General features: G+C 40.1%; 1 protein-coding gene across 1 annotated transcript in view; it reads right to left on the bottom strand.

Annotated features, from left to right (window-relative positions):
* Nucleotides 1–21,702, bottom strand: part of LIFR (LIF receptor subunit alpha) — a 51,225-nt gene that overhangs the window by 12,948 nt on the left and 16,575 nt on the right. The window contains exons 3-14 of the mRNA XM_065662879.1: nt 16,623–16,778; nt 15,792–15,912; nt 13,579–13,730; nt 11,735–11,898; nt 10,863–11,037; nt 10,359–10,628; nt 8,183–8,312; nt 6,180–6,343; nt 4,597–4,742; nt 1,709–1,874; nt 1,477–1,547; nt 838–1,051 (exon numbers count right to left, since the gene is read on the bottom strand). Coding sequence (XP_065518951.1) covers nt 838–1,051; nt 1,477–1,547; nt 1,709–1,874; nt 4,597–4,742; nt 6,180–6,343; nt 8,183–8,312; nt 10,359–10,628; nt 10,863–11,037; nt 11,735–11,898; nt 13,579–13,730; nt 15,792–15,912; nt 16,623–16,704 — 1,855 coding nt within the window. The 5' untranslated portion in view covers nt 16,705–16,778. The remainder of the gene's footprint in view (nt 1–837; nt 1,052–1,476; nt 1,548–1,708; nt 1,875–4,596; nt 4,743–6,179; nt 6,344–8,182; nt 8,313–10,358; nt 10,629–10,862; nt 11,038–11,734; nt 11,899–13,578; nt 13,731–15,791; nt 15,913–16,622; nt 16,779–21,702) is intronic.

The raw sequence follows: 21,702 nt of genomic DNA, 5'->3' as shown, positions 1-21,702 counted from the left end.
GTTCTCTGGGTTGGGAAGCAGAGGCAGCAACATATATGCTTCTGGCAAACAAGCAGAGAGAAGCCTCTAAACCTGTCCTCCCTGCAGAGCATCAGCCAGATCTGGAGCTAAACGTCTGGGCTTTGGGAGATTACAATCCTTCGGGTGCACAGGGAAGCATAGACTCTCAGTAGCCACATGCGGTGTTATTAACTTCTCACCAAGTTCAGTGTTTGGAGCAAAAAAATCATTATCTGGCTCATCTATTTCCCTTTACAAAACCCCACAGCAAGAGTGTCAGTGCTTTAATTGGGAAGCTGAAGTCATACCTCCCTTTCAAACAGTGGCTCCTAGCACAAGGATGCCAACACTTTACCAAGCAGCCCGATTAATATTTTCCTGCAGAGCTCAGAGGCACTGAAGTGACAATTCTCCACTTAAAAACAATACCCCCCCAAACTTTACTCTGATTCTTTCTAGCACGTAACACTTTTCAGTGTCTCAACAAGAACACACAGAAATGAACTGAGCTCCCTAAACATCAGAGATCAACACCAACGCTTTGAAGCCTCATTCTTGCTGTACCTGGGAGGTCTTCAGGAAAGTGCAAATAGCTGCAGAGACTGCACACTAGCACCCTGTTTTATGCAGATAGCACAATTAATTGGCGAGATGCTACCCTAAAAGCAAAGCAGCAATTTTTTTTCTTCTCCCACTCAGTAGATCTGAATGGGGAAATCAGCCAGAAACCAAACACAAACAAACAAAGCACATATCTATCTTATTTTTCAATAAACAACCTCACCCAGGTATTTCCGAAACTTTGAAGATGTTTAGCAATGTGCTGGGAGCACTTACCGTTTGGAAGTTCCACACTTGTTATTCTCGAAGGAGGAGATGAGCCTGCATGGTTTTTGGCTACAACGCTAATAACACAGTCATTTTTTCCAAGTTTTATCTCTGTACTGTTTGATGGTTCAGTGACTTCTTTATGCTCCAGTGGTGTCTCTAGCAGGTAGCAGGACACTTCATGAGACACAATTTTTCCATTGGCTTCAGATAGGGATAAAGGCTACGAACAGACCGAGAGTGCATTAAACCAGAAATGGAATAAACAACAAAAAACACAGGATAATAGGAATTTAATGTCCCGATTTACTCTAACAACTATATGGAACTGCGAGGCAGAAAAGACAACTACTCAAGTGTGACTTTTGAGAACACATAAGTTTATAAGTTTTTAATTTTCTACTGGGATGTATTAACAACTGAATTCCCCATGTGAAATGCATCTCAGTACAATGTTTCAATTATAAAACTTTAATAATAGTCTCATTTGGGGAAAAATATTTGCCTCAATGGTTCTATAAAAAGTTAAGAAAAGAAGTCCATTTCATTGACTGACTATAAACCTCACTTATTTATAAATACGTTAGGAAATAATGTTTTATAGAGTTATGTTACATAATATTTTAAAACTTTAAATGCCCTAACTACCTTCCAGAAGATTTTTAGACTTTTTCCAGAAGGACTTCTCTCTCTCCAAATATCTGGTCCTCTTGTAGGAGCTAAAGAGACAAAAAAAAAAAAAAAGAGGCTTTTTTTTCCACCAAGTTTCACAACAGACAATTTACCATGTATTAAAAAGTTAGCTTTTCAGATGTCCGATTTTAAAACGCATAGCTTCACAAGTTCAACATTTTATCATCAAAGAATCAAATAAACTTACGAGCTTCGAATGTTGTGTGCTCCTCTACCCTGCTCCAGTCACTCCACTTCCAGAAGTGGTCAGCAGCCGAACAGCGCACCCTAAACTGGTATTTTGTATATGGGTGCAATGAATTCAGCTCAGCTGTGTGAGTTGAGAATTTTCCACCAGGCATGGAGACATTGTGCTGTTAAAAATTTATAGAAATTTACATGATACATATATATTTTTCCTCTTACATTATGCGGAAAGTCAACACCTGAAAAAGTGGGATTTGTCCCTGGGATACTGACACTGTGGAAAAAAGTTGCACTCAAGCCTTACAAAGAAATTAATGAGAAATAAAAATGTTTCCTATGCAGTCACCCTAACTAAAGATTTTCAGAGGTCTGACAAAATTAAGCCATACATAGCAAAATAAAGCTATAGCTATAGCACAGAAATTGACAAAACGACAGCAGGTAGCACCTTTGAGATGCACAGCATGAAAAGGAGAGATAAGCTCCGCACAAGGTAGCAGGCTGTTGCTTCCCATCTATCCCATCCAATTTCCCTCTCTCCCATACACAGCAAAACTGCTCACAAGAGGCAGGCCAGGATTTCACCTTTGGTATTCAGAACAGACTCTTCCACTGTGCATATACACATCAAACTAGGTGGACAGAGGCCTTTTTCCTAAGACACATGCACAGAAGCGAACTAAAGACTGTCTGAGCAAGATATTTATCATGCTATTTTTCCTAGGCAGCCCTTTTTCTTCCAAAAGATAGTGTCTAAGCCTTACCCAGGTGATCTCTGTTCACAGCTCTTGTGACAGGACTAGTCTCTCCTATTAGTCTTAAAATGGTGCGAGCCTAGGGAGTGTTTCAGTTTCATGATTGCTTAAAGAAACCCTAAGCCTGGGAATATTTTTTACTGAATCTAATTATAACACATGTGCACCACAGCTGCCAAAAACTGGACTCCAAGTGATTTTAAGATGCAACTAATTGTGCATTTCTAAAGCCAAATGACAACTTGAAAAATACAAAAAAAGCCAACAATCTCTCATACGGATGGAAAAGCTTCTGAAAACATCCTCAAAATACCATGTAAAACCCCATAACAATTTCACAGCTACTTTTGTTTATTACAGGGAACTCTTGGAGGTTTTTTATTAAGCAACCAGGGACAACATAACAAGGCTGTAAAAGCTTCTACCAAGCTGTTTGCTGTGTTCCAGAATATCTGTACCTGTGGGTTCTGGTACAGGTGCCGTGAATCAAACTGCTGCAGCAGCATAAGACCTGACCAAATCCCACTGCCCCAGACCACTGACCTGATAGCACAGTTCCCGAGCAGGTGCATGCCACAGGCTTCACGCAGTGTAACTATGGCTACATATAACTGCACAAATCTACTTTTTAGCAGCTTAAGCTAACCGAGCGTGGGGTGAGTGACACTAGTGTGCTTGTTAGCCTGCTGATGGCTCCAGAAGCAGTTAACTGTTGGGAGCAGAGACTTGCAGACAGCTGTGGGTGATGATGGATCACACTATACCCCAAAACCCAACACAGCTCATCTGTCAGCGCTGTTATATACTTCTAAAAGCCACCTCCTTCTGTTAATTCCAAAAGATGACTCTTTGCAAATCTCTGGTTACTACTTAACATATGTCATTACAGAGAAAATATAAAAGCTTAAGTTTCCCACAATCATTAAGTGCTTTGAAAATATTTTTAAAATACTCTTACAAAGCATACTTTAACTACTACCCTATTATTTTACAGGCAATGCAGATAACGATTATTTTCAGTCTTAGCTGCATCACTTCTGGGGCTTGAATAACTTTATTCAAGGCTGTGCTCAACAGCTGTGCCCAAGGCAGTGGGTAATTGAATACTGCTAAAAATCAAGCAACATTGTAAAAAGCAGCCTCTGAGGTTAATGTGCTCAAATTACAAATTCAGGTTGTGTGCATCAAGAGCTGCCAATTCAGCATATGCCTACCCAAGCTGGTCAGAAATACTCCACCTGAAGGCACAAATATAGAATTTGGGGATGAATCTCAGGCCAACTGAACATGCAGTTCTGCCATTAGGCTTCCCAGTGACACAGATCACCCCATACTATGTTAGGCAATATGGAAGAAGAGGCTGTATTCCCACCACGTACACTCTGTATCTGACACTGGTGTCTAAATTAGTATCCTCAGTGACTCTGATAGTCAACAGACAGAATATGCAGCTCCTGTCAGTGACACAGAGCACCAAAGCTGGGCAGCAGCTGGAAGATTTAATGCTGGAAAATCTGATCTCCAACCAGAAATACCATCTTCTCTCCTGATAACGCCCAGTGGGAAAATCCTTCCCTATCCTGTCTCTACACTGTTATGTTTAGCAGCTCCCTACTGTAGCCACATGCACGCCAATTGCTGACAGCAAGCAAATGAACTGTTCTCTGAATAGAAAAAATTGAAAAAGAAATTCAATGACAGACTATAAGATACCCTCTGAAACAACCACTGTGGAAGTCAGCAGGGCAGCAGCGTGTCCTGGAACACGTGTTTCCTAATACATTTGCACCAGGAAGGAGAAAGCACATGGACCACTACCTAAAGGGTCAGCATAAAGCACTATGCACCTTCTCCAAGTACCGAATAACATGGTGAATAATATGACTTCCCTCTAGAATGTTTAGAACAAACCAAAAGAGCAAAAAAGAGAAAGAAAGCAGGCAATAACAGAGGTGAGTAGAACTTTTTCCAATTTTAGTAGATAAACTTCTAATTATTACTGGATTAATCATTTAATAAGATGATCAGAATGGAGCTCTTAGGAGAGAAAAGAATTTGAAATGTGACTAGTTCAGTGAAAAATATCAACACTTGAGCTGCCTCTAAAAAAAAATCCATTAAAAGCAACACTTACCAGTTTTCGCTCAGAGTGACCAGTGCTAATTTCAATTTGACACAGAAGCCTGATCTCAGCAAAGCTGCCATTTATAAACCAGTGCAGACGGACACTTGTAGAGCTGTTCCCAGAAACAGTTAACTTTTCTGGAGTTTTTGGATGAACTTAAAGAACAAAACAAAACAAAAACAAACACCTCAATTCCAAGAAAAATATATTCATTTTAGTTCAGAAAAATCTGATTTTAAAAGATCAGACAGAATCAGGATAAATAAGTAATCTGATCAGCAACTAGGACAGCTGGTGCTGGGAAGCCACCTGCAAGCAGTCTCATTCCTGACGTTCTTCTCAGCTGTCAAATATGGAAATAGATTTACTTAAGGCTGAGCATAAGGAGTTGGAGACGAAAAAAAAGCATTTACACTCCTACTTCCTTTTATCAGAAAAGTGAAACAAGCTATTTTCAGAGGACCACAGTCACGGATAAAATTTATTCAACTTTTTTCACCTTCTGTGAATTTTTCAAGTTAGAATCTGCAGAATAGGACAGGGTAGGATTCCTATATGACCCTTCTCTACCCAAAACTCCCTTAATAGAATTTTTCAACAATATTCAGTACTACTACTATTCATAGCTATCAGAGAAAACAAGTCTCTACTCTTGGAACTGGTCCAGTTACTATAAGGAAATATGTACTATGTTGAGAATTAAGTGGACAGTGAGGGAAAGAAAGGAAACAAATAGGAAACAGAAGTCATATTGACTTGCTGCAAACCCACCCAGTATGTAATTAACATAAACAATTCATGCTTTACTCGGATGTGTCAATTTACTCTGACAATTCTACTCTCAGGCTAGTTGAACTCAGACATGGGCAAAAGAAATGCACCATCTTCACGTTTAAATTCAGTCTTTTAGAGAGAATGGCAGAATGCTGTAACCATTAGGAACCCCTGAATCATCAGCTGCGGTTTTGGAGGCAGATGGGCAAGGATGGGAAAGACAGCAGTAACAAGGTGGTCATCTTCTCTCTTTCCTTGTTTAAACTGAAGGTCTAATGAAAGAAGTTACTTCTTTCTACAGACCACGACAGCAGATGATCATCGCTATTACCAATAGCAGGTTATAGTCCTGCTATTAGCTTTTACCTTTCAGTGCTACTTTTTAATATTCCAAATTCTGTTGTATAACTGCATAGTATTTTACCCTATAAGCATACACTGAAGTACAGCGTCACATACAGTTCATAAAATTACACCTAAATTTTAATTACTGGTGTAATAGAATATGAAGAAATCCACAAACACCAGCTGGCTAAAGTCTTAGATCACAAGTAGCATCTACCCACACAGCAGCATACCCAATCTGGTAGCACTGCTGTTGAGAACTGGCTTCTCCCCGTACACCTAATCATCGCCTCAGGACATGTCTTAAGCCATTTTCTTCTGAAGCGCAAATTATCAAACATGGCAAAATACTGGTGACAATATAGCACATAAGGACAAGAGTACCATGTCAGAGTTCTTCCAACTCAAAACAAGCAAATGGTTAGCATGCAGTAAACATGTATTTTTTTTCCTTTGTAATTCTTAAGTCTTACCTCTTTGAATTAAATCAACTAAAAGCGATGACTCTGTTCGCCCGATAGGATTGGAGACGCCTAATATGAAATCATAGGTTTTTTGATCACCCAGTACTGGAAAGCCACAGACACGCTCTCTGTTCATTTCATTGACTTTGCATGAAACATTTTTACCAGATATTCTGCAAAGTAAAAAAAGAGGGGACAACTTAATTTTTGAATGAGATCATTTCAAACAACAGTCAGAAGTCTAGACTGAAAACACAGTAAAGAATGATGGGTTCACTGACACACGGCTTACAGCATGATTTGACTGCAGAAGCACATCTAACACCACAACACAGGTTAAAGTGGCATCAGTCATGACTCGCCCTGTTCTCACGTGAAATTCTCTTCTTCCACTAGCCTAACATTTCCATCCTCTCGCTTCTCAAAAGCCTGGAAAACAGGTAGGTCCTGTAAAACCACCTCACAAGTCACAACTAAGATTCTGATTAAAAGTATCTTTGTTCAGATCAGCATACATCTGCATTTAAAGAATGTTCTTAATTGCCTTCTGAACTAGGGAGATGTGACACACTTTAAAGTCCTTCTATCAACCCAGCCAAATCTAAACTATGATTTGTTACCTGGGATGCATCCATGAGTCCCAGTCTTTTTTAAAATCAAAAGCAGAAGAGTCATTCTGGTAACAGCCAAGACCAGAGTTATATCTTCAGGGGTAAAATCTAAAGTGTGTTTCTGTATGTATGTACATATATAGAAGTTGCTTTAATTAATATTTGTATAAACCTCTCATTCAGTAGCAGAAGTTTAATTCCTTCCTTCAGGCGCTATTGCTGAGCTCTGAGCTCTCTCTACACTATAATCTATTCTACTGAAACAGAATTTCACTAGCTCAGTGTGGGCTAAGAACAAGGATGCGAATATTTACCCTGAAAGGCATCACATTAATCTCCTCACAGCTTTGGGCTGAGTGAAACAAGTCTGAACTACATCCTCATTTATGAGCTGAATATGGGTAGCCAGACTGGAGCTCCTTTCCTTTGAATACCCACTCTGTTTTGTCCATCTCTTTGCATCCTACCCAATGACTTCTTTAACGCTAGCATTCTGAACTACATCTGTGACCATAACTCAATCCCCATTGCCTCTAACTTGCTTCAAAACCACTATGAGACTCCATTTCCCATCAGTTTGTGTGAGTCAGGCCCATCCTGGCTCCCTTCCCTGACTGCTCCTTTGGCATGACAGTGGAGCCTCCTTGCCACGGGAATTTTGTTAACTCCTCACTAGCTTCTAATCCTAACCACCAAGGAATCCTGTTTGCAAGTGCTATTCCAAAACAACAATTCTTCACTTTTAAGGCTTCACATGGCCTAATAAGACATACTAGTGGGACATGAGTCTTCACTTCTTTCTATGGATATGCCAGCGTAATTCATCCCTTTCAATGTTTTCCAGGTAATATGCACACTGCCTGCTCTACACAATCCATTTCTTAATGCTGGGAGGAGAACAGATGCAGGCTTATTGCTATTTTCTCTAGCACCGTTTGAGAAATGCCCCATGGCTTGTCTTACAGTTGTTCTTCAGTGAGTTTATGTCATTTGCATAGCAGAAACTCAGTAAATGTCTGACAGATGATCTGATACAGGTTGCTGACAAAAAAATATTTAAAAATCAATGAATAATGCCTACTATCTCCCTGTACTTTCATATTGGTCTCATCTACATGAGGGCAGCAGTCTGACACACTACGGTCTTCACTTTCTCGGGAGTTCATAATAGCTTAAGTCTTTGGGAAAAGTCATCCTTAATTCCCAGTGAAAGTTTGCAGAGCTGGACAAGGATTCTCCAAGGTCAGCTTAGTTCAGTTTGCACAAAATCTTGAGAAGTATTTTAGGCTCTGAACAATGGAGAATATCTTATTTAAACAGGCACGGTGCAGTAAGTCATAGGAAGCGACAGATATATTCCAGTTCTACCTTCTTACTCCTTTTAGTGCTGAAATATTTTACCTTTCAAATAAACTGTACTTAGTACGTCGTTTTCCATACAGTCCACTGGGTCTGCCTGGTTTCCAGGTGCATTTTATTATCAGGAAGTTGGACGTTTCACAGCTGAGGTTTTCGGGAATGTCAGGGGCATCTGTAGCACACAAGGAAGCCAAAACAGTTAGCCAATGTTTTACCATCCTAGTGGGGCAGCTGGGCCACTAGCTTCCTGAAAGCATCACCATTCATTTTTGCTGGGTCTAGATTGAGTACCTCAGAAATACATGGTAATAGTTACGCTCCAACCATACAAATAATATGCTTTAAAAAAAACTCCCAGTAAAACAGAAGGGTAATTATTATCAGCCCTATCTGACTAACTCTTCACTCTAAGCTTCTAAGTGGGTGGGTAATCTGGTAAATCACACGCAAATATGTTCGCAAGCTCCAGGCTCTGATCTGGAAGTGTTTCACTGAAACTCTGCAAAGACTGTTCCAAAATTCTGAGCATCAGTGTAGCCACTGAGCAATGTAGGAATGCTGTTGCATGTGCGTCACATTTTCTTACGTGCCAACCCCACTGCTGCTTCGAATTCTCTAAGCAAGTCATGTCAAGGAGATGTTCCCTTCAGCATGAATTTTGGACTGAATTTGAAACTTAAAGCAAGCCCCAAATGGCTCGTCCCCTTCACTGTTGCTTTGGAAGTGCCCATCTTTTCCTTTTAACGCTTGCTCTTTGCTCCCATGCTAGAGCGGTGTTGAGTGCCTACCTGGAGAAGACAGGCAATGATCCCAGCAGAGAAGATAACCATACTAATTTAAGACTAATCAGAACACTTATTTCAAGCCTCATGAACTTTTCTCCAAAAGATAGCACAATAATATCCATGTACCTGCCCTAACACAAAAGGCCACTGTGGCAGGCTTAGCTCAGAATGTGAGTAGCAGGCCAAGAAGAGCACTTATTTTGCCAGACCTAGACGTAACTAAGGTGATGTACATACACATTTACTTCCTTTATCATTTCTTCCCAAAATGTCTCTCACAAGCAAGAACACCATGGCAAGTTCTCTCCCTTCCCACTCAGCAGGTACTAGAAGAAACGCTGGCAGGAAACAGACTTCACCATACCCCAGCTCTTCAAAATCACTGTATGGGAGAAACCTGTGGAATTGTCACAGCCTCTGATCATAAACCACTGACTTATTTACCAGGAAGATTCTCCCACAAAAGAAAATATTGCACAAATAATTTAAAAAAGGAATCTCACTGGGAAGTCATATGAAGTTGGATTGTGCTGCATTTGCTGAACACACTCAATACACAAAGTCAGTGACAGGAGACACAGGTTGAAACTGGGAACAGACTTTCAAAACCAGTCCAGTCTCTCGTTTCCACCAGCCACAAGGATGCTAACTTCACAGGCAGGCATTTGTAATGCGGAACAGGATTCTAAAACCCCTGTGGAGAAACCCCACAAATCTCTAAAGTGAACAAGTTTGGGAAAGAAGACCAGCTACTTTCACTTGTTTGCTTTAAGAAGTATCTGTATGTGGAAGAAATTTCTGAGGCTGGCATGGCTACATAGAGAAGATACACAGTGATTCAGTATATTTAAAGAAAATACTAAGAGAATGTTTAGAAGATTTTCCAGGAAAGAGGAACTGTCAGCTGGGTTCCTTTGCTGTGACTAGCTCCCAGGGAGCTACTGCTCTGGATAAGCATCTGTTGTTGTTGCAAGTGTAACTGTTTTACTGTTTAAATTTGTATGGTTGGATGATTAATGTTTTCACTTACAGTTCTTGCTCTTACTCTTGCCTTGCAATGGACCAAAACAGAGCAGATGTAAAACCTAAACTGATGGGAGACTTCAGATGAATCTTCATATGGCAATAAACAACTAATTATTCCAGATCATTAAGAAGCACCTTAGAAAGATATGAAAGAGAGAAGCACTAGGCCAGGTTCTAAGAATGGAGGGCTTACATGATTATTTCCTCATCCTCCCAACCCTGGTGTCTTCTCCATGGGCTGGAGCTTCCACAGAGAAATCAAACCAGTACAATCCCAATTGAAACTTCAGAAACAAAAAGTCAGGGGAAAAAAGCCACAGTAATATTTGGTTTCCAGCAGAACCCTAAGAGTTTCAAAATTATGTTGATTTTTTTTCCCTAAGGTTAGTAAACATAATGATACATACATCCTACAAATAAGACAGCTCCGTCCGTCCCATCTTCGGACAGTGTGCACACTGCATTTGTTCCACTGGCATCTGAAGCACTGGCATTCAGCACTCTGATTGCACTGCTCCGGCTACTCAGAGGTATCATTGGATATATTTCTGGTCCGTAAGTCATCTGTTTTATCTGCTGTCCTTCTTCATGGACACAACAAATTGTCAAATCTGAACCTACTGCCACCACAATGTCCTGAGGAAACACCCCACTCCCGTTGGGCTCAGTATCTTTTCCTATCAGAGAAACAAAAAACAGAACCATGGTGCTGATCAGCTAACACGTGACTGAAAAGCACCCCGATGCATGCAAATCAATGTTTACTAGGTTTCATAAACTCATGATTGCATTATTTCTCTAATCAAAGCACCCCCCAAAAGCAGCAGTCAACCACTGCCTAATGCTCTTCCTCTGATTTTGGCTTACTTTTCATAAAGCAACCAAAGCCATGTGGTGGCAAGGGAACATACCAGGGACCTCTCCTACTGGGCTCCATTCACTCCAGTCCTTGGGGCCAGCAAACTGTGTTGCATTAATGTAACAGCGAATCTTCACGTAGTGTGAGGTACACTCCAGAGGCATATCTGATGTCCAGTTCCAAGAAAGAATGATGTCTTCATGAGTCAGTTTTGAGTAGTAAGTTACCTACAAAGTTTACCCCCCCAAAAAAAAAAGCCAACCAAGAGAGAGTTTATGAACACATGTTAGTAATGACACATAATCTCCCAGGTGTCAAAAGAATTGCAAATTAAGTGAAGTAAATCATAAAATCCTGATAGGTGATTGGAGTGTCTCACCTAACTTTGAATTGTGTTGTGAACTTCCTTGGACAGAAGCCTAAGATACTAAACAGCCCACCAGCCAGGTAAACTGCCAGCCAGAAATACCAGAGGGCAGACATTTGAGAGAGAGCAGGAAGCTTGCCACACATTTTAAAAGGTATATATTGCATCCCAGTATCCTGGGCCTCTCCCAGGCAGGGAAATGTTCCAACTATTCCAAAATGAAACTCTTCTGATATTAGTCCCAGGCTGTCTATTTTATCTTTTCTCCATTCCCAAAAGTTATAAAACAGAGCTACAAATTATCCTGGAATAACTGTGGTTGCAACTAGATGAAAAACAAACATGCTGTGACTCTGAATAAGTACTGGCAGGATAGTAGCCAGTGTCCTCGTAACTTTGAAACTTCGTAAGGTTGCCTAACAGAAACATATCTACACTCAGGTTCTGCAAAGCTCTACAATCTTCATTATTCTCAGCTTTCTTCAAATGATCTCCTACAGAATTACCAAGGGCAAAAAATATGTATACATTTTTAATAGAGAAAGAAAAGGACTTACTTGTGTGACTTTTTCTGTTGCTTCTTTACGGAGTATCTGAATCTGCCAAAAGGCATCCAGTCCATATGGGAAGATTAATCCATTATCGCTCCACTTCAGATTTAATGTGGAAGTTGAAAAGTCAGGTGTCAAACTAAGGATGCGTGGAGTAAGAGGAACAAACACTTGAAAAAGAGAGGGGAAAAAAAGCAATATTAAGGTCATTAGTCAGCAACACAGCCCCACAGGTGTTTAACAGCCACATCTCTCTGCTCTGAACTGGCTAGTAGCCATACAAACATGCAACTCAACCTCTGTAATTAGAACAAGATGGGCTCTGTCATTACTTGAGCATGAAAGTTCCCAGGAAAGCACAGGTGCTGATGAGTCACCAGGTAGCATTTTAGCATCTCAGCATGCAGATGCATAAGATCACGAATATGAGTCTTCGTAATGCATAGTAAGGAAGACAACCTTCTTTCAGTGTTGCAGAGATAGAGGAAACATGATGACAGTCTTTGAAGTGTACACGAGAACACATCTAGGGAGGATGATGGAAAATACCTCAAAGGAGGAAGTGAGTTTTGTACACCAGCAGGGAAGAGGGGACTTGGAACAAAAGCAAGAGTAGGAAGAAAAGAGAGCAAAAGCATAGTGTGGGAAAAGCCCATATGAGCCTCCGAAAACGATCATGGGGAATGTGATTTTAAGCTAGAAGAAATATTAAAGGACTGACATGGTGATGGGGACAAGACAGGGACATTAAACAGAAGCATCTCTTTGAACGGGTGGTGGTGAAGCAAGAGGCTGAGAAACAGGCGAGGATTATGGTAGTACAGGAGTTACAGCAGTTCATTGGGCCTGGTGCACGATAATTCCTGGTTTTTAAATGCATGATTTATCCAACTTCATGCCTGCCCAAGCCTCTGAAAGCCTGCAAAGTGTTCATCACAGTCAACACACTGCTTGGGATAACCTGTGATGAACTGAAAGATTTACCCTCCCTGAAGTAAGCAAGATGCTGGAAAACCCAGTGTGTTGCCCACATATTTTTGAGTAATGTTTGGTTAAAGCTCTTGAGCTGGACTTAACTGAAAAGCAAACTGAACCCATAGGTAAGAACTGCTACTGACACTTACGAGTCTACTGACTATAGAATTTCACTGCATAAAGGAACAAGGAGGCAAACCAACAACAAAGACCAAATTATGAGCAAGCATGGCAGATGGTGTCAATGCCGTCTTCAGCTTACAGCTTCATACTTTGGAAGGAAGGAAATCAGCAAAAGTCTGATTTATCTATGACTCCAATATGATGCAGCCTACCTCTCAAGAATAAGTGTATTCCCTCAGTTTTATATACATATGAACAGAGTGGGTAAGTTGGGCATATATTAAGAAAATCTGATCCTGCCAGGAGAGACATATAACATCCCTTAAAATGCCATGAAATGGCAGGAATAAATTTCATTTTGTAGCTATTCAGTATTTAAGACGGGTGAACAGGCATTAGGAAGTTTATTCTGCCTTTCCCAGGCCAAGTCTGACCAAATGCACTTTATGCCCCATTCAGGTACATCAGTATGTAGATCAGAAACTTGTTTACAAACCCTTCCTCATCTGCAACTAGGAAAAAAAAAATAAATAAAATTGAAGTGTGATTAGGTTGTTTTCTTTGTTGCCCTCTGATAAGAGAAGTTTTCTTTCCCCTCATACCTGTATGTATGGTAGATTCATATGGACCCAGCACATCAACATTTTACATACACAAACATTGCCAAAGAAAACTGCAAGCATATACACTTCTGGAACACTGTTAATCACAGTATAATGGCGTTACGTATACACATAAAACCTGATGCTTACAGATATCTTTCTTGTGAATTTCAAATTTTTTGGTAGCAAAGGCAATTCCAGAATTGCTGTTCGTGGTTATTGTCACAGTGCTGGAGCTATCTGGGACTGGAATCTCGACCCTTTTCTCCTTAGTTTCAAAACACACAGAAGGACGGAGATCACTGAAAAATCAGAGAGGATTAACCAGGCATGTAAGCTGATAGGAAACTAAGGAAAGTTAAATCCTATTCCTAGGACATTAATAAAACACAAATACGCTGTAATATAACAGAGAGCTGCATATCAAATTCATGAACAAATAAGACTTGCATGGGATTTGCTTAGTATATTAACAAGCATTCCCTCACCTTTCAAGTCACTTTTATCTTAGCGATAGACTGTGCACTATTTGTATAATTCAGCAACCCAGTTGTTAAGAGAATCTCCAAAGTGACAAGTGAACTTTTAAGCAAAAGATGCATTTCTGAAACCTACAGTCAGCATGAATCAGTATTTCAAAATAAGCAAAATCAAAACCTGCAAAATTCATCAGTACCTCCCTATCCCCTTTTGTTTTCTGACTCCTCCTTCCTCCATTTATTCTCTAAATGATGGCATATGGGTGCAAAGAGCAGGTTTACCCATCTGTGTCCCCCTATTAGAACAAACAGCTCCCTTCTGGTGCTCAGCTTGTGGGGAAAGAGCAAAGGGCAGGGTAGCGAATTGCTATAGTCCCAGATAGAAATACAGTCTGTGCTCAATGTTTGTACAGTGCTCAGCACAATGTGATCTGGCCTTTCTCTGGAGGTTGTAGATATATAGAGGAAACAATAATGGATGGGTCAAGTCCCTTTGCTCATTATCACTGATATGCAACTAAAAAGGCAGAAAGTTTGGAAAAATCCAGACCTTCCTCTTGGGGGAATGATGGGAGGAAGGAAAGCAAAGAGAACAATGCCAGACTTCCTGCTGAGGGACTGTTACTCACTTATGAACTGGAACAGGACGCTGGAGCTCCCTTCAGCTGGAGTCAGGAGCTTGGGTTGAACTTTTAAGATTCACGCAAGGCTCTGGGCTAGCGAAGGCCAGCTGAGACTTGAGTGCTCAGGAAGGCTATTCCTCTTCTGTACTGAGATATTACTAGAGGATGTTTGGGCAACTGAAAAACAAAATCTTTTTTCCCTCAGGGAGGTCTGCACTAAGCTCAGCCCTCAGCTTCTTTGCTTCAAGGATTAAAGCCTGTTCTGCTTTGCTAAGGAGAAACAGCAGCAGCTCCATGCTGTTTTGAGGTTTAGGTTCTTGTTTAGAGGTCAATACCTCATGAACTCTACACTCCTGAACTCTGACCAGAATGTCAAATGTATCTGCTTTTTTTTTTTCTTTTTAATAGAAACGATAGCTGGCAATGCAGGAGGAATAACTAGACACAAAAATCAAACATGTAGGTGGAAGAAGTGCAGCCAAGCCCTGGGACCCCAAGGACAAGTCTGGGCTGCTTGCAGAATTTACAGGAAAAAAGACGGTACAAATCTGGACTGGGGGCAGGATCAAGATGCAAAAATTATTTGATCTCATCCCTAGCACATGATAAGTATTTGGCGGACCCACAGCATGGGGAATTGAACATGTAGTTCTCATTAGTGAAAACATACTGAAGATCTAAATTTTTCAATGTTTGTCAAAATTTTCAACTCGCATTCATTTTGGAAAGCTATTCTAACTGTGGAATAATTTTCAGGTTTCCTCTAATACTATGCTCTCCAGACAGCTTAATATTTATAAAGGTTGTAAGACAGCCATCAAGAGATTTTTCATGTTTTTCCACATGTGAATCTCAACACTTATGTCATATATTCTACCGCTTTGGCCCATAACATCAGGATTTACTTCTTCCAACTATCATTTCCTTTTGGACTGAACCTGGTATGAAGATGTCCCTCATGAAAACTCTGAGCAAGCCTTAGGCAGGCACACAGAGAAGTGTGAGTAAAAGACAGCATCTTCCAGTCGTTTGAAGAGAACAAGCAGATTTTGGCAGCAGAATTGTTATCATGAAACAAGACTTTGCCAGAAACCCCGCCACTGCCTGAGTTAACAGTGCCTGGAGGGAATACCACCCAAGGAAAACTGAAGGGGGGATGCTGGGAAACAATAGCATCACAAATTCCATGGGCAGTGACTGAGGGATAGCTATACTTTCATCACAGTTTGGTAGTTTTCAAACAGGTATATAAGGGACTTACTTGGTAGTGTAGCAAAAGTCAGTTTGTCCATGTCTTCCTTCAGACAAGACATCCCACGTACAGATCATTTGACGTAAATTGTGTGTTACACATTTAAAATTCTGGGGTTGCTCCAGAGAACCTTAAATCGTAAGAAAGACAGACATAAAATGCATGTCAGAAATTACCATCTGTAAAACAACTGCTATTGTTCACATCTATAGACATTCTTTTTGCATTTTTATTGCATGCATGTCTGGCCAGTATTTTAAAACTTTTGAATTATTTGTGTCCCTGATTACACAAGCCACAGACTGCCAGATTTCTAGAAGTACCTAAAATCCAGGTTTATAACTTGCGTGCAACAACACAGGGATCTGTCTCTTGCCACAATACCCGTTTCTAACCTAGACTAATAAGCAGGCTTTGGGCCAATGGCAAAACTACAGGCTTTGATAATATTAATGAGTTTTTTACTCTCCTGCATTGTCCCACATGGAGGACAATTGATGACAGAAGGGCAATCAAAGATAATGTGTGAAGTAGTCGCAGACAGCCAACATATACAGCAAGGAGGTATCAATACTGACATTTACACCACCTGCATAAGCACACTATCACTGTTGCGTTATGGAGAATGTAACACCAAATTTTGTACTTGTATACAAGGTGCCACTGGGTATCTGAAAGCAGAGATCAGGCTTGGTAGTACTTCTATCCCTTGGACAGTGTGAGACTACAGAGGTCACAGTTTCTGAACATACACATAGTAGGAAAGCAATGTAATTAAATGGTGTAGGTACAGAAGCTACAAAGAAAAAGTAATTAGCAAATACACTGCAATAAACTCACCTATCTCCTTACTATATATTAAGCTTCTTAAACATAATATAGCTAGTGCTAAAAGGCAGGGGATGCTTGAATTCTTCCACATTCTTCTACTGTTTGCTTTTCAGAACAGCAGCTTCAAGCAGGAATAAATGACATCTTCCAACAAGCTGGTCAGTTCTAAAATTAAAAACAAACAAACCAACAAAACTGAAATTTGAGAGTGCTGCTCCAGAAACGCCACTTTTTGTTCCATCTACTTTTCTTCCTTGATGCTGCTCCCATGTGTAGCAACTCCTTTGTTATCTGGCAGGTAAACCTTTTCACTGTACCATCCATCTCTTGATGCATATTTTTTCAGGAAGACATTTCAGACATAACTTCAAGAATCACAGACATGTAAAACTCAACCTTCACAGGTATCCTTCAGGACTATCTGAGGCCAGAACAGAATAGACATGGCAGGTGTTCCTCTAAAACAGGTCTCTTAGATGAAATACTACATTCACAAAAGGTCTTGTATGCAGTGAATGGAAATGTCCCCTGCTTTGGATTATGGTATTAAGCGGACAGGACAGCCCAGCTGTTTTCCTCTCACCTCTGCTCACTTTTCATGTTGCTGCTATGCAAAGCCATGAGATGCCCATGACACTGCAGAACCAGATCTGATCACCCAGGATCACTGGTTCAATCCACTGTTAAGTAATAACGTCTGGAGGACAAAAATGGGAGAGGGGGGGAAAAAAGAGACAAAAGACACTTGTTGCTGTAAATGCTAACCTTAAGGTAAAAATTATCTAGAATATTACATTTAATCTGTTCTTCGAAGATTAATGGGTTGCGTGTTTTCCAAAGAGAAGTTTGACTTTTCAGCGGAATCTGGGGAACACACTCAGTTCCACCCACACAGCAGTCACCACCAGTATTTCTCTCACAAAGAAGACTACAAGAAAGCTTATTCTAAAGCCCAGCTAATCCCTGATGCATTGTTTCCCCGCTACTTGAAAGCTCTAAAGACTTGAGCACCCTCCCAGAGAACACAGATCCCATGTAGAGAGGTGCCTTCTCCCAGTGACCAGCAGCAGGAACCAGGCTATTTTAATCTAAAAACATAGCTGAGCTAGCCTCTCCTACAGAACAGTTTTGTGAAGCTCCCGTTTTGTCCAGGGTACTTCTTTTAAAAGTCTGAACTGGAAGGGCTCGTGACTTTGCCTTAGAAATCTCTTCCGACGTACACTATTGTCAGAATAACAGGCTTTTCTAAAAGCCTCTGTAATTTCAAAAGAAAACTCTCTTCACTGATGTCTTCTGCATCACCAGGAATATGCTCCCCCATCCCTGCAATACAACCATATCATTTTGTTTCTTTTTTCTTTTTTTAAGGAATTCTCTCTCAAGGGACAGCTGGGAATGCCCCAGATGCTCTTCTGTTCCTCACCAATCTGCGTTTTCGAGGAGAAACATATCAGTACTACGTCAGATAATCCAGAGGTGTTCTCAAGGGGCCACGGAACTGAGAGAGATGCTATAGTAAAAGCCATTCTAATATCTGGAGGGAAGAAACACCCTTAAAACTTAACAGCTGTTTTATTTTGACCATGCTCTCAAGCCACTTGAAGACCTCACTAAAAAAATACTAATTTGAGCTATATTATTGCCAGACACATCCGGTTCTTCTCTTATATGCTCCTAAACTGTATCATCCATGTCATGCAACTTGTTAAAACCCAAATCAAGAGTGAAGTTTGACAAAGCCATGTTCTGGTAAAGATGAATCAAGAACCCTCCGGCACATAAAATATAATAATCTTTGTGCCAGAAGTGCCCCCACTGCATTTTGGTGTCTCTCAAGGTCTTCGTATTGTATTTGTCTGTTACCGATAAAAATATGGGATATTACCTCCAGGTTTAAACTTTGCTCAGAAACCTAAACTTTGCTCTGAAACTTTCATCAAAAATATGAAGACCATTCAGACAGTTACACGAATAACATGATGATTTCTATTTGTGGTGTGCATGTGAATTATATATGTTTGTTTGTGACTTCTTAAAAGGTCATTTCTGGGTTGCAGAAAAGTCCAAAATCAGAATTTTAAGTTTTATACCAAGATCACTTAACAGTCCCCTGTCACCTGGCAGTAGCCAATAAAAGAATAAAAACAAGGGAAAGCCCTGATGCCACTTGAATGAGAGAAAAATGCATTGTGAAGTTAATTAAATCCCAAGACTCTCACTTTCTAAACGCACTACCTGTACAGGATTGTTCAAAAACCTGTTTGGTCATACCAGGTTTATGAGGCAGATTCAGCAACTACACGTGTGTGTCTGTGCATGTTTCAAGAAAATCATCTGGTTTTCTGCATATTCTTTCAATACATAGCTTACTGAGTATTTCCCCTACAGCAGATGTTTTAAGAGTAACATCATAGCAGTGAATTACAAGAAATTCGAGTCATACCAAATTCTCCTAACTCAAGCACAGTTTTAATTTCTGTTTCAGAATCAAGCACCAAAGGGAACCTATGTATTTTCATGCAGAGCATAATGACAGTCTTGTAAACCACAATCTTTTGTAAGAAGCATAGACTCCCTGGCTCTTGTCTTCTCATACACATTTTATAGATTGCTCAAAAGTTGGGAATTCGAAGCCTCATGTCGCATAATAAATGTCATTACTCAGGAGAAAAGATCCCCATTTATGGGCTTGTTTTAATTACAGAGTTACAAAATAATTGAATAATTTAAAAATAGGAAGTTCACTTTCTTTGGATTAAAGCTGCCTTCCATCAGTTCAAGTCTTAATTCAAACAAGGCATGGAGGGCTTTTCTCACCCTAGGGAAATATGAAAATCATGTTATGCTCTAGGCAGATGTACTCTTAAGAAGGATAGGACAATATAAGAGTCAGAAATATTTATTTAGGACAACAGAGCTCAACATTGTCAGATGAAGGCAAACCCTCAACGAGAGCTGGCCGGAGTGCAACAGGAGCAGTTGCTACGAAGTGTAAATTTATTTCAATTTTAAGTCTTTATTTTTAAAAAATGGTATGAAGGGGGTCAGCCCAGTCTCACCAGCAGGAAAAGCAACGACAATTAAACCATCCTTAGCAGCTGTCTATCTTAAAAAGTATCCTGATAGCATATCCACCCCATAACAATCTCATTTTCTTGGGCAATTTATTTGTGTTATGTCACTGGCACTACCGTTAGCGCTCCAGTGTACTATGCAACTCTCTCTTGCTCAGTTTTAAGCGCGCTACTTTGCCCTATCTCCAGATGAAGAACAATTTAACCTCTGCCTTGCAGCAACCTTTTACATAGAAGATGACTGACACCAGGTCTCTACTAGCTTCTTCCTTTAAAACTCCATGTTTTTTTACCCTTTCGCAGTCTCAGATTCTAGATTTCTGATGTTTCCTGGAACAAATATTTCTCTGTGGACCAAACCTGCTGCATCTGCAGCTTTAAAATATCTCTGCTCTCTGATGCCTGAGCATTATCAAGCACAGCAAAGGAACTTTTCTAAGGAAAACCTGTGTGTAGTATGTGTTTATTCAGTCTATGACATATTTGCTTTCTCCTAACATTCAGATCTTGTTGACTCAGTTTCACTGCGTGATCCAGCCCTGGATACTACTGTATAAAGCTGCCACGTAGCTGTTTATTTAGTACTTCAGGCTCCAATCTCACCCCCAAATTGACTGCAAACCTCCTGACTTTGCGCGAGTATGTTTGCACAGCAAATTCATCTTGAAGGCCTTGGCTGAAAAGGTCTTTCACTTCTGAAATTTTAAAATAAAGAAAAAGCCTCCCATAAATCTATGCTAAGGAACAACATTGTGCGTGTTTCCAAAAAGTTTACATGCAAATTCATGTCATACCAACAGCAAAGGCATGGCAGGCTTCAGCGTATAACTGCCCATATTTAAGAGCAGCTACAAAAGCAGGATTCCATAATAACTGCTGGATGTTACAGTACATGGAGATGTCCTGACTTATGCTTAAGACCTTACACTGTGCAGAGGAACTACCCTTGTGCCTGTGGTCAGAAAAAAAAAAGTAATTTCAGATTACTTTTTATGCAGATAAGCTAATAAAGGAACAATTAGATTCAGATTCTTACTCACTGAAGCCAGCGGATGGTGACGCTTATTTAAAACAGCTCAATACCAACTCTGGACTTCTAGATGACTTTTAAAGATGTTTTGATGCATACAGTACACGTATTGGTGATCCGATAGGTAAGAGAGGGAAAGAACTCCAACTCGGTAATGTGCATCTGGGAAAATAGCTACGGCCAGCTTTCCTTCAAAACCTTGTCGGCTGGGGAGAAGGTTAAAGGTTCTGTGACAAGTTGAGAAAAGGAGGGTAGGAACAGCTGTTTGACAGTGACATGCTAAGACATTACCAGCCTCTTTGGACTCAACCTCTGAAAGGGAGAAACAGACGGTAACTGGTATCTCTCCTACTGTGTTTCATTCATGTATTTCTTGGCTTAACTGCTTCTGCATTATTTATTTTAAAGCATAGCTGACCAAATGTTCAATTATCTTAAAAAAAAAATAAGTATTTTCTTAGTCAGTTGTAACAGACCAGCCCTCTAAGCACAGAAGTTCTCCAAAGCTCTGTTCTGCTTTTGAGTTTTCTGGTCTCCGAATGTATTCCATTGTCAAGTGCTTGGAAACCACTTTGGAAACAAACAAACAAAACAGATAAAAAAATAAAAAATATTTTTGGCCTGCTTTCTGCTTGTAGTCTGATCTGCCACTCACAGCCCTCCAGATTAGGTTTAAAAGAAATCTGTGATTTGAGGATCAGCGGCCACACTTTTTACGGCTGTGTTTGTGCTCCACAAGCAGACACCTTAAAAGAAACAGTTAAAAAGTCAGCTTATGCAACATTTAGGGAAAATGCAAGTGGAGAATACTAGATAAAACCACAAAACCAGTAAAAACATATATATTAAATATAATAGAAGAAACCTGTTTGTGAATAAATTTTCTCAAGTTACAATTTGTTTTTCTCCACAGTTAAAGGTACCATCATAATAATTTACCATTGAATAGGACATTAAAAGCTCTCAAGAAGGATTACATAGCACA

Source organism: Lathamus discolor, chromosome Z (assembly GCF_037157495.1).
Source record: "Lathamus discolor isolate bLatDis1 chromosome Z, bLatDis1.hap1, whole genome shotgun sequence".
NCBI lineage: Eukaryota > Metazoa > Chordata > Aves > Psittaciformes > Psittacidae > Lathamus > Lathamus discolor.
Note: the sequence above shows the minus strand (reverse complement) of the source record. Positions and strands in the feature narration are given on the sequence as shown.